Below are 13,255 nucleotides of genomic sequence, written 5' to 3'. Positions count from 1 at the left end.
GAGCGGCAAGAATCCCTGCCTCCAGTGACTGTTCTGCCCCTCCAAATCCTTTTAATGAGTCAGGCTGGCTGTCATCAATGGTATATTGGAGTATTGCGGTCCTGCCTGGCTCAGGAACCTGACTACCACAACTACCACAGATGATTAATTTTATTTAACATTCCATTGCTGGGCCAACTCAGCTCCAAAGAGATCCCACTACCACCAACTGGGATTGTTATTACTGTTAATACTGTAGTTGGTTGTTAAATATCCAACAAACACAGGTTTAAGTCCTTGCTAAGTGGATACTGGGTATCAGGAGTATTAATTGTTAAATTTAACAGCTTCTTAAGATAACTGGCAAAATTCAGATCATGTTTTTATAAAGGAGAAAGCATTGCCATTAACTCTAAAGACATATGGAATTGTACCCATCTTGAATGAATAGTTACTACCTATAACATTTCCAGTTTTAGCATCAAACACATTCTAATCTGAAAGCAGCCAACACTGCCATCTCCTGACTATTGCTATTATATACACACATTCACCGTCCACAATTGTGGAGCATAATAATAATAATCCTTGTATTCGGTATAACACCTTTCACATCAGGAAAATGTTTTAAAGTCCATCTCAGAATTTACTGTGCGGTGTAGTGCAGTAATCAGAGTACATCGTCCCACAAATAAAGTACAGGGTGACCAAAAAGTTGTGATACTATTGCAATGTCTAATAAGTCTTAAAGAATTTTTTTTTGGATAATAGGGTACTTATCACAACTTTTTTGTCACCCTATATGATTGCCCCTCCCTGTGCTCCCCCTCACCCCACAAATGAGGAGTTACTCCTGTTGTGTTGGAAACTTAAATCAATGTGCTCATCTCTTTTTAAATGATGTGCATCCCCTTAAAAATGTGGCACTCCTTCGAGCCGGAATTGAACCAGCGACCTAAGGATGACTCAATGGTGTAACTCCACTACAGTCCTCCGCTCTACCAGCTGAGCTATCGAAGGCACACTCTACCTCCACAACAATGTTGTTTCATAGTGTTGCTGACGTGTGGCACCTGCTAATTGTGAAAGCCAGTGGCTGCTTTGTAGGTCAAAATGCACAAGACCATTTCAGATGAGAAAGGTTCTTTTAGGGAGAGCTTCATGGTGCAATGAACAACATGTCTAATTACTGATGTGACTCCATTGGTATGTTCCACTACAGTCCTTCACTCTTCCAGATGAGCTATGCTACACTACACACTATGCTACCCACCATCCCCCTCCCAACACACATACATGCATGCATGCGCGGACACTTGTTAATGGCATGGACTGGTACTGATTGTTGAATGATGACGGATAGTTTGTTGATCAAGAAAAACAAGAGCATTCCAGCTGAGAACGGCTCAACTGCTAAGAGCTCGGAGGATAACATGTCTAAACCACCAATCAAAACATTATTGATCTGAATTTTCCCTGAGGGTCTGATTACATTCATTGGAACGTTCAGAAATATTTTCTTAATACCAGCTGCAGTTTGGTCTCCTGTTGTTTAATATTCAACAATTTACTTTCTAGTGCAGAGCTAAAAAGCTCTAGCAGACATCAATCCCTCTACCTCTTACATGCTGAACATGCACTTTATTATTTGAGCTAATTCCGCCCTAAACTGCGAGAATGGCAATGTACCAGCAAAGGAGATCTTGAGTTGTGACAATATCATAAACCAAAAGAAGTTAAAGAAGTCTATTATGACTGTGCTCATCCTCTGAAAGAATTATCCATTTTGTCCACTTTCCTGCACATGTTTTTCAATATTTCTTAAGCAACTATTTATGTGATCCCTTTTGAAAGTCATTACTAATTCTACTTGTTTTTTGGTAGGAATTTCCTTGTCCAAATAACCATCTGTAGTAAAAGTCTATAGACTGTCCCCTTTTTGATATCCATCTCAACTCACTCCCTCCAGTTACGAACAAATGGTAATCAATGACCATAACATTACGAGCAAAGTTTCATTTGCCCCTGTCTCCCTCTCCCCACAGGACAGGTCACTGCTGTCTTGCTTAGCAAACGCAAATCCCCATCCCCCACTTTCTCTGAATGTTTTTTCCCCAAAAGCTGTACAGTAATCCAAAAATTCCTTCGAGCCGGAATTGAACCAGCGACCTAAGGATGACTTGATGGGATACTCCACTACAGTCCTCCGCTCTACCAGCTGAGCTATCGAAGGTACACTAAGCCTGTCTTAGTGCTGTTTAACAGTTTTGCTAATGGTGTGGAATGGTTCTCATTGCAAAAGACAGCAGATGGTTTGTAGATCAATAAAGCACAAGTGCATTCAAGTCGAGAACAGTTCAGTTGCAAAGTGCTCAGTGGTGCAATTTGGCTACAGCTCAACAGCGTGTAGATTGTCACCTATCTGGCTCATCTTGTCGAACTTTCCATCTTCTTCAGACAAGGGAGATCATTTATGCATAATAATAATTATATATAATAATTATATTATTATTATATCATTATTAATTTGCTTCCTGCTTGTGAAAAAATAAACAACAGATTTTCAAGTTCATGTCAGTTACAATTGCTGCACAAAATTGACATTTAGTACAGTAGGTAGCACGTCAGTGTCAAAATTGAGTTCAAACCTCAGAGGGCAAGGCTTATTTTGTGGGTTTACAATCCCAGTAGGTAATATATTGTCTATCACAGTATCTATCTCAGAGCTGTAAAGAGAATCTAAACCCTGAGTGAATAATACTCCAACAGAGTGTTCTTTGCTTTTGTGGATCATATATGCTTTTTTTCATATTCTAACTTTCTCAGGCTACAGTTTTTCCTTCTGTTGCCTTTCATGTAAACAATACTTTCTAAATTAGAAAGATCTGCAGGTGAGATTTCCTGCTAGAGCGTGTGGGTAACATCAACAACACCAGCAGAGATTAATAAACCTTGCATTATTTGATAATGATAATAGAATAATCCTTGCATTTGACATAGCTTCAATTGCCTGCCAGACATTAAGTCCTGGATGAGCTCTAATTTTCTCCAGTTGAATTTTGACAAGACAGAGGCTCTCCTACTTGGCTCCCATCAGTGTCTTCTTGTTCACTCACTGACAGTATCAACCTGCATCGATGCACACTTCACCTCGCTTTTGCTCAAAAGTTCAAGTGCGGAACCTTGGTGCCTTGTTCAACTCCCAAATGTCCTTTAAACACCACATACTTGCTCTGACCCACTCAGATTTCGCCCACCTCCCAAATATTGCTTGCCAACCCTCGTCCAAGCAATTATCACATCCAGGCTTGACTCCTTATCAGGCTCAGCAGTTCTTCCCTGAACAGGCTGCAGACTATCCAGAACACTGCAGCCCGTGTCCTTTCCCGGACCAGGCTCCATGAGTCTATCACCCCCATCCTCGCTCAGCTCTATTGGCTCCTCATCCCTCAGAGTTAAGATCCTCATTCTCTCACTTAAATCCCTCCACTGTCTTTCTCTCAACTTACCTCTGCGACCTCCTCAAACCCTCTGGATCTTACTGTTTCTTTCATTCAATAAGCACTGGCCTGCTTTATGTTCCTATCACTATCTGCCGCCTCACCATTGAAATCAGGCTTTCAGCCTCTCCGACCACACTCTCTGAAATTCCATCCCAGAGACCCTCCCCAATTCACTGCCTCACTCACCTTGGTCATGGATGTGTACAGAATGGACCAAATGGCCTACTTCTGTGCTGTAAACATCTAATAATTCTATTAACGCAACCAGTATCTCTCCCCTCCTCCAGGTTTGTAATGTATTTAAGTAGAGATGGAAACGATTTTCATCCCTTACCCTGCTGCCGTCAATCCTAACTATTCCAGTAGTGCCAGTCATCTTATTCTTCTCGCACTCTTTAAGCTTTGCTGATAACACAGACAAGGCCGAATGGCTTAAGGAAGAAAAGCAAGACTTGCTTGAACTTTCTTCTAATCTTAGTTAAATCAAATACAATGAATGAGTTTTAACTCCAGAAAGAAGCAACAATCTACAGTTAAAATCTGCAAGTAAATTTGCAGGTTTTGATTTTATCCACTAATTTTGTCGAACAATTCCACTTTTACAGGGTGAAGAAAAGCATTGAGAAGAAATGGAATGAAATTTATTTGATGTGGTTTCTCCAAGTGGGAGACTTGAGCATCTGGCTTACATTTAAACTCTTTCCCAATGCTTGGTCCCTGCTACTCTGCAGGTAAATTGGCCCATTAACTTCATAGTAATTCATGATATCCTTCTCGTTGACAAAAGCAGATCAAAGTGACTGTGCAGAGAATATGAGTTTATAGGAGAATGCATTATAAAATAATGGGTTCGTTCATGAGCACTGCAAATAAACAGTGCAATATTTGTTTTGATTTCTTTCAAACTCGCAAGGCTTCCTGCTGGTGTAAAAGTAATCAGATAATCTCTGGTAATAGGAGATTAGAGCTAAGGGGAGCACATTTAATAAGAATGTACTGAGTGTCTTAAGTGTATCTCAACTTCTAATGAATATTAACGGATGCACTACCAAGACCTTTGAAATATTTTTATAGCAAATGCCTCAAAATAAAGGCTGGTAAGAAATTGATAGTGCTAGAGACAGTCACGTAGCCTTAAAAATATAGTAAATAGCATTAATATTCGGCTAGGATTGGCTGTCAACTATGTCACGTGGCACCTGATCAGGTTTGTTTGAGAAGATCTGCGTGTATAACAGTTCACCTTCAATAGTATTAGGAAAATACTTTGCTGATGACAGTGGAATTGGAGCAGAGGAGTCTAGTCTTTGGGTTTGAACAGGCACCGACCGACAATGCAGGTGCCATGAGTTAGATCTGGTGCTGAATATAACGAACCCTTGTGTACCATATTCATCATCCTTTGAGTTGAACAGCGCCGGCGGAGATCAAACAGACAGAAGCCACCCAAGATGAGCGGGTTGAGCAAGGAAGATGTGCAAAAGTTCCTGGACACCAATCCTGCATTTGCCAAGCAGTACTTTGACAAGAAGATCCAACCACAAGCAATTGCTAAAGAATTGTCCAGAGCCCAGCCTCCTGCCAAATCCATGAATTTTAAGGAGCTCAGTCAGGTGGAAGAGAGCGAGATTCTCTTTGATCTCATCCAAGACATGCATGAAAATGTAAGCATGGAGAAAGTGGTATTTAAAACTTTGCAAAGGATCAGCTTCCTGATCCACGCAGACCGAATGAGTCTGTTCATGTACAGACAGAGGAATGGCATAGCAGAGATAGCCACCAGGCTCTACGATGTCAACAAGGATGCAGATTTTGAAAGCTGTTTGGTGCCACCGGAATGTGAGATTGTTTTCCCCCTGGATCTTGGCATTGTAGGAAATGTGGCCCAAACTAAGAAAAACGTCAATATCCACAATGTAAATGAGGTAGGTGTGTAAAGACGAGAGGGAGGTAAATATTTACCGATAATGCTTCAATCTCCGAATGCAACTGTTAGTTATTATTTGAAAGATTGCTCACTTACGGACTTTTATGTGTCATTTTATCAATGTAAAATTGTGCTGTTGCTTCTCTGAACCAGGGCCACACGATTTAATGGGATTATCCAGGTCAATGCATCTTCCTGCATTAAGGTTTAAATAGCTTCAGAAGCTTTTCTTTCCTTTTTGAGTATGTTACAAACGTATGTTAGAAATGTTACAAATATCAGAGGGACTGTCAAACTGAAATCTTGAGAATAGGCTAACACTGGGATCAGTCGTGACAGGATTACTTCACCCACAAAATATAGACTCAATTCACTTTATAGAATATTCTGTGAAGCTCTTTGAGACTTCTCGAAGATGTGATAAGGCGCTATATCAAACTCAAGGATTAATATTATTACTATTATTGCTTCAACCTCAATACAACCCTTAAACATTGCCTTGTTAAGTGGATCTGACAAAGATTGCGCAGTTCTGGAAATTATTCAGAAATTCTTTGTTCCAGAATGAATCATGGCCTCAATAAAAACTTCAATATCCCCTGTCACCTTTAATAACCAATTTCTTTATTATTTTCATCAAAACTACTTCAATTTACATCTCTTAAACATTTTGCAAATAACGCAAAAACATGAAATTGGAATGCTACTAATTCAATTTGCCACAATAAAGTCTAACCTGTAGTATTTCTTAACAGATTTCTTACTAAGAAATGTGTAATTATTAAATTTCTAAAGCATCAAATGTGCCACAGATTGCACTATTGAATTTCCAGAACAATATTGAATGCTTTATTTAGCAGATTGATGTTTTAGAAATTCGATAACTTTGTATTTTCTGTTATGAAATACTGCAAAATAAACCCTAATATCTTAGCATTCACATCCAAAGGTATACTTCTGATGGATTCAAATCCTCTTGGTGTAATCTGCTTTATACACGGCAAGAACCCTGTGACCTGGTTATAATATCTGGGATTACCTTTTCAGGTTACACCTTATTAATTATATAGACAACTAAGGTCAATTCAATCATCACATTAAAAATAGACTGATCTATGCAATTTTAACTGTACACTGAGTACACATTTAATGCTGTCTATTTAACTATACCATGCCTCATAAAGTCTGTAGGAAACACATCTCAATTAAATGGGGCATGCTTAGGGGTCATGTTAAATTACATATGAACTCCACCTGGCTTGACATTAGAGAAATTAAAGAGGGGTAAGAAAGTAGCCTTAAGGAATTAACAAAGTGATCATATTCAAAATGGATTAGGGGTAGCAGGCAGTGAGACAATATAAATCGTATCTCCAGGGATCAGTGTTGGAGCCCCAGATTTTTCATCCTACATATAAATTGTGTTTTCTTACAAAATACAGTCCACTACATTTTACAGTAAATCTTGTGAGCCATTTTAAGATGTCTTCCTGACATGAAAGCTGCTGTATCAAATTCAACGATTATTATTGTTATATTATTATAAATGACCTGGATACAGGTAAAAATATGGGAATATATCAAAAGTGACTGATGACGCTGAATTAGGAGTTGTAAATTGTGAAGAAGTCGGCAGATAATTGCAAAGAGCCATAGACTGATTAAATTAGTGGGTGGAATTAAGGCAAATACAGTTTAATGAAGCAAAGACTGGACACAAGAATGGCAGATGGCATTATGTTCTGAATGTGGAAGCACTAAAACAAATAATCCTTGCATTTGATATAGTGTCTTATCAAGCACTTCACTAGCTTCGAAGCATATACCAGCTTTGGTAAGCATCCAACGATAATTAGACACCAATTGTAGTTCTCTGAGAATGTGCTAGATTGTTTTTAAAAGAAAACCTCAATCTGAACTAGGAATAATCTGATTTCACTCAAACCAACTAAGACCTCACTGCATTAAGACTTTGGATATACTGTTCATCCCAAAGTAGAATCCCTAGGTTATATGTTTGTTTCGTCTGCCACCAGACATGTAACAATAGGATTCAAATCAATATACATTCCAGCTATTAAGCAGTCAGTGTTCATCTCAGAAGTTCCATTAATCTCAATCCACGACTGTTTCTGGGAAATTGGCTGCAGTGTTTCACCCACAAAGTACACAGCCAATTCACTTTACAGTATTTTCTATGAAATATTAATTATTATATAGCTATATAACATGCTGTATCATTTGTGGCATTTCACCAGTGCTTGCGCACTCCATATATGTCTGACTCAGTCATCGTAATGGAAAAGTAATCATACATCTTAGCTCTCCCTAGACGGATCAGCACAGGAGTTTAAATGAGCCGAAGCTCCCCAAAAGCAGATATCAATGTACTGCTAATATCACAATACTTATAGACCTGCCAGTATGCTCAGGCCTCCATAAAAATCCGAGTTAGAACTAATGAAGGACAGAGTAAATCCCAACCAAGTAACATGCCCCTTCCTCAACATCCAGGCTATAAGCTGCATAAAAAGGTTATTGGTTTCTTAATACAGTCGAGTTCATATAATGTTAAGTCACCTATTGTGATAATTTGCATAATGTTATACTGGCAGCCGGTCCTGATTGTGTTTGGTATGTTTTGTACATATTTGATTTTGAGTAGTGTTATAGCCGCATAATGTTATAATTCGTCTAATGTTGTGCAAACTTGTGGTCCCGATTCAAAAAAGATTGAATAATGTTACACCCCCCGGAGTGTAGTGCTGCCAGAATAGTCACAAAGAGACAGGTGGAAGTCTAATGAGAGCACGAGATAGGTTGATGGAGAGGTGGATGGTCCAATGAGAAGAGGCTGCTCCAATACAGTATTTTGGTGCCCATAATAATAATAATAATTATCCTTGCATTTGATACAGCGCCTTATCATGTTGTTGAGACGTCTCAAAGCATTTCACAGGATATATTGTAAAGGGCAGTGTCTGTGTATTTTGTGGGCGAAATTGCACAGAGCAGTGTCCAACAAACAGCCATGGAGTGAGTGACCAATTTTATTTGGGGAATTGTTGGCCAAGACACAGGGAGAAGCTCTTTTCTCTTTTTATATTGTGCTATGTGATCTTTAACATCCACCTGAACAGGCAGACGGGTTAACGGTTTAATGTCTATCCGAAGTCCATAGTGGCTGTTATTTTTGTGATTCAATTTCAAAGGTAAAACAGTCAAAAGGAACCGATGTTATTAAAAAATAACATTTATAAAGTGAAAGTAAAGTAAAATATTGTTTTTTAAATTATTTTTCTTATCCTTGAAATTGTGAATGCCTTCATAACAGTCTGGAAGTGTTTTCAAGTGTGTATAAGGGAAGTTCCCCTATTGCTACAGTACATGTAACATCATAATTTAGTCTGGTCCGACAGTAGACTCGACTGTATCTCTAAAACCATTTCTTTCTCATTTCTTTTGGGAAATTGGGTTTCCCTTGCAGTTATTAGCAAGACTTTAACATAAAGTGCAAACTATGTTTTAAAGATACTTTATTCAAATAAAAGCTGCCTCATCAATAAATATGGGTGATATATATGTGAGACATGAAACAATAGTCAGGTAACTTGAAAGTATGCTGACCATGAGGTTAGGCCTCACAATCCTTTTACTTCACTCACAAGTAATAAGTCCCAGCCTAGTCAGTGTTGTATTTTCATAAACTACTCATTATTATTAGTCATTTTTACTGTTGGTAATGATTGACCCAATTTCAGACCACTATGTTAGGCTGTATTGTTGTACATTGGGAGAACTGTAAATTAGACTGTACCTAAGGAGCAAAAACACTGGGATTGACAGATTCTTTACAGGGTCCTAGTACAGTTATAAAACATTTTGACCCAACCACTTTATCTTTGAGACAAGACCCTGGCAATTGAAAAATAAAATACTGTTTAGATTTCAAATCTGATAGTTTTATATTTGGCCACTGGGGTTTGAACAAATGTAAAGGTTTTGTTACCAGTGACGAGGCTGCAGCACATATAAAGATGGAATAGGGGATCTCAAGCTAAATAAAAGATAAGGTGAAGGTTGAGTTCCTTATCTAGACTACTGTGCCCTATTACTCAAGAGAAGCTGTGTGGTGTCACAAGTGTGTCTAATATAGGTTAGACGAACTACGTTAGTTAATGGGTTGGATTAACCATGTGCCAAACAGTACAAGTGCCCTAAATTATATAATTAACAGCATGTAAGGAATCACAGATCCTATACCTTGATTATTCATTACCTAATTAAGGGTACCTATGTGTGTTAGTTAGCACATGACAACCTATCCTGCAAATTTTACACAAATCTGCAAATTAGAACTCAGTAATGTGTTGAGTAATGGACAACTTGACATATTTCCTTTACCATGATGAGTAATCAAATGAAGCTCCCAGGTGGTGGGATTTTGTTGGAGATTGATCAGATCATGGGATTCTTATCAAATATCTTGCAACTACATTATAAGAAGTAAAGGGAATGCTCCATTTGAAACAGAAACATGTTTTATATTTTATGATGCCTTTCCTGCCATTTCCTTAGGCAAACTATTTCTGATCTTTACCATTGAATGTTCCTTTAGAGGGAGGCCAACTCCTTCAATATGAACTATGAAGCAGATTTACATCGAACAACATCTGCGTCAACAGTTGTGTTGAAAAAATTGGATCTTCATCGAAAGGAACATTCAATGATAAGCAGCACAATTAGATTCAGAGGAAATGATTTATTGTTGGTGGGAACCTCCCATGTTACTGTCTTCAGAAGGTTCTGTGCTGGGTTAGAGGACAATTAGATAACACTTCAAATTAAGGTGACATAACAACACAATAAAACAATAGTTGCATTTGATATGGCACTTTTCACATGAGGAGTAAGTCTCAAAGTGTTCCACAGGATACACTGTAAAGTGGAGTAACTTTGTATTTTGTAGACGACCATCCCCAATCCCAAGCAAGGCTTGTTGGAGAATAAAGTATAGCTTTTACAAATTTGATCGAGGTATCGTTTCTAAATTCAAATAGCAATTTAGCATTTTTATTATAAGATTTTATAACTATATCAATCTTGGATGAAATGTTTTTCACAACCCAGTCAATCAGAATGCACAAAATGTACCATCTATCTACTAATAGCTTGTAATTCCTATTATTAAGGGTTTAAAGACACTGAGGCCTAAACTTTAACCCAGTCTTAGCTTGCAAAACCAATCTGTTTTAAAATGTAAGATAATAATAATACTTTCATTTAATGTGCCATCTTAAATGCCCCAAAGTGCTTCACAGAGTTTGCTGTGTATTTTTAGACAAGTATGGCAGCCAATTTGCACACAAACAATAGGCAGTTTGATGATGAATGCATTGGCGCCTCAGTATGCTGAAGCATGCCATGTTGTAGTCTTTTACCCACACTTCCCCACATTATAAGTTCTCTATCTCAGTTGAACTGCTGTGAGCAAAGTCAAGAGAAAACTGGATGGACTGTTTCCAGAATGTCTCAACATTATTATTGATAAAAATGTCAAAGGTCCAATAGAGAAAGGGAAGAAAATAACCTTCAAGAAAGGCTGTTTTTATCAACTCAGAACCTCAGAAGTTCTGCTTAATAAATGCTTGATTGGCAAATTTGATTAAAAGATTGTGAAGATGCCAGTGTCTAAAAGAGAAACTCCTGTAAAGATTGGATCCCTGATCTTCATCTTAACACCATCACTGTAAAATTTCACCTTCTCTGTAAAATGCTTCAAAATTGTTACCCTCCATGAAAATCACTATATAAATACTGTTATTGATCTTCTAACATCTGCGTTTGTCAATCTGGCTCAGTGATTGCACTCTCACCTCTGAGTCACAAGATTGTGGGTCCCAATGTTGGGGTTTGGAGCTCATATAGTCTACGCTGACATTCAATGCAGTGCTGGAGGAGTGTTGCATTGTTGGATGTGCCATCCTTCAGATGAAACATTAAACCGAGGTCCTGTCTGCCAGTTCCGGGGGACATTAAAAATCCTATTGCACTATTGAAAAAAAAAGGGATGTCCCAATGTCCCAATGTCATGATCAACAATCCCCCAGTAAAATCATTCATTCACTTCATGGCTGTTTCATGCACTTCGGACACTGCTGTGTGCAAATTGGCAGTCATCTTTGCTCGCAAAACCACAGTCACTCCACTTTACAGTATCTCCTATGAAGCACTTTGACAAGTTCTCCTAACAAGAAAGGCGCTATATCAAATATAAGCATTATTACTATTCTAAAGGGATATCACTTCATACCTATAAATGTCTTGTTTTCCAGGGCATAATGATAGTGCTCCTAACTATTTGTCATGTGCAATTCTCTCTCTCTCTCTTTCACAGGACATTAATGTGTTCTTTCTTTTCTTCTTGGAATTAGTGCAGCTTCTTCAGTAGTTTTTCCGATCAATTGACTGACTACACTACAAGAAATTTATTGGCCAGCCCCATAATGAACGGCAAAGACGTTGTTGCTGTGATCATGGCCGTAAATAAAATAGATGGTCCTTATTTTAATGAAGAAGATGAAGATGTAAGTCTTTCAAGGAATGACTTGGTGCGGATTGATAACACAAAGATGTGTGTATTCAAGTATCCATGGATTGTAAACTATACCTTTTCCTTTTCTAGCTTTTTTTGAAATACCTCAACTTTGCCACCTTGAACCTCAAAATTTTTCATCTGACCTATCTTCATAGCTGTGAAACGCGAAGGGGCCAGGTAAAAAGTTTCCTCAGCATATGTGATGTATTTGGGGTTTAACATAAAATATATAGTGTCTTCGGGGTTTAACATGTAATATACAGTGTGAACATGAGTGAACTTCCTCCTATAATAAATTATAATCCTTGCATTTGATATAGTGCCTTTCAGGTCAGGATGATGTCTCAAAGCACATCACAGGATATACTGTCAAGTGTAATGAGTAATAGTGACTTTAATTTGCAGCGGAACATGGCAGCCACTTTGCATATACTATTGGCCACCAGATGTCAGCACTGACTATTTATTTCACTTTGAGGAAAATATTTTTGTTTTGTAAATTTTAGGCGTTCTAAGTTACTTTTTTATTGAATATTTTTTAGAATTGATCTGCCGATGAGTGGAAAAAACTTTCTTAAAGAAGTAGCATTACACTAAGCACAATGGGCAAAGCTCTTGCAATTAGACTGTTAATTTTGTGAGTTTTCCACAGAAAATTCTCCATTAATGGACTATGCTAAGATGGAAATAGCGATAGCCAAAGTGTGAGATAATTTCTGAATGCTTTCATCATGCAGAATTCTCTTATTGGAGCAAAGAGCTTGAGACTTTACCATACCTCTGAGTAGCTCAATCCACCACTTCATTGGATTTGGGGACAGAAGGGAAATTTGCAGTATCTATGTCAGAATTAATACTGGTTGTAACACTGGTTAGAATTAACATATCACAGTCCCAGTCTTGCTAGGTCCTGACATTCACGATTTGAACTCACAGCCTAGGCTGACACCCCAGTTTATTGCTGGGGAACGCTATATCCTCAGAGGGCACACCCGTCTTCCTGTTCAGGTGGATGTTAAAAAAATCCAAGGCACGATTTGATAAGAGAAGAAAGTTTCTCCCAGTGTCATGCCCCCAGGCAAAATTGATCATTCACTTAATGGCTCTTTTTGGGGCATCACTGTGTGCAAATTGGCTGCCGCACTCATCTACAAACATACAGTCACGACACTCTACAGAAAATCCTGTGAAGCACTTTGAGACGTCTCAACGAAACGATAAGGCACTGTATCAACGCAACGGATTATT

At 38.2% G+C, this 13,255-nt stretch overlaps 1 protein-coding gene and 2 non-coding genes across 3 annotated transcripts in view; 1 reads left to right on the top strand and 2 right to left on the bottom strand.

The window, feature by feature from the left end:
- Positions 1 to 906: 906 nt before the first annotated feature.
- Positions 907 to 999, bottom strand: trnay-gua. The gene is made up of 2 exons: positions 963 to 999; positions 907 to 942 (listed from the first exon to the last, which is right to left on the bottom strand). It is a non-coding gene; the product is annotated as a tRNA-Tyr (tRNA).
- A 1,121-nt stretch (positions 1,000 to 2,120) lies between these two features.
- Positions 2,121 to 2,212, bottom strand: trnay-gua. Its single transcript is given in 2 exon segments — positions 2,121 to 2,156; positions 2,176 to 2,212. It is a non-coding gene; the product is annotated as a tRNA-Tyr (tRNA).
- Positions 2,213 to 4,933: 2,721 nt separating this feature from the next.
- Positions 4,934 to 13,255, top strand: part of LOC103187952 (phosphodiesterase 6B, cGMP-specific, rod, beta) — a 28,562-nt gene continuing 20,240 nt past the window's right edge. Inside the window, exons 1-3 of the mRNA XM_007907704.2 lie at positions 4,934 to 5,407; positions 11,844 to 11,996; positions 12,095 to 12,184. Coding sequence (XP_007905895.2) covers positions 4,934 to 5,407; positions 11,844 to 11,996; positions 12,095 to 12,184 — 717 coding nt within the window. The remainder of the gene's footprint in view (positions 5,408 to 11,843; positions 11,997 to 12,094; positions 12,185 to 13,255) is intronic.

This window comes from Callorhinchus milii, unplaced genomic scaffold (assembly GCF_018977255.1).
Source record: "Callorhinchus milii isolate IMCB2004 unplaced genomic scaffold, IMCB_Cmil_1.0 Scaffold1, whole genome shotgun sequence".
Taxonomy (NCBI): Eukaryota; Metazoa; Chordata; class Chondrichthyes; order Chimaeriformes; family Callorhinchidae; genus Callorhinchus; species Callorhinchus milii.
This window is presented reverse-complemented; position numbering and strand designations above follow the sequence as displayed.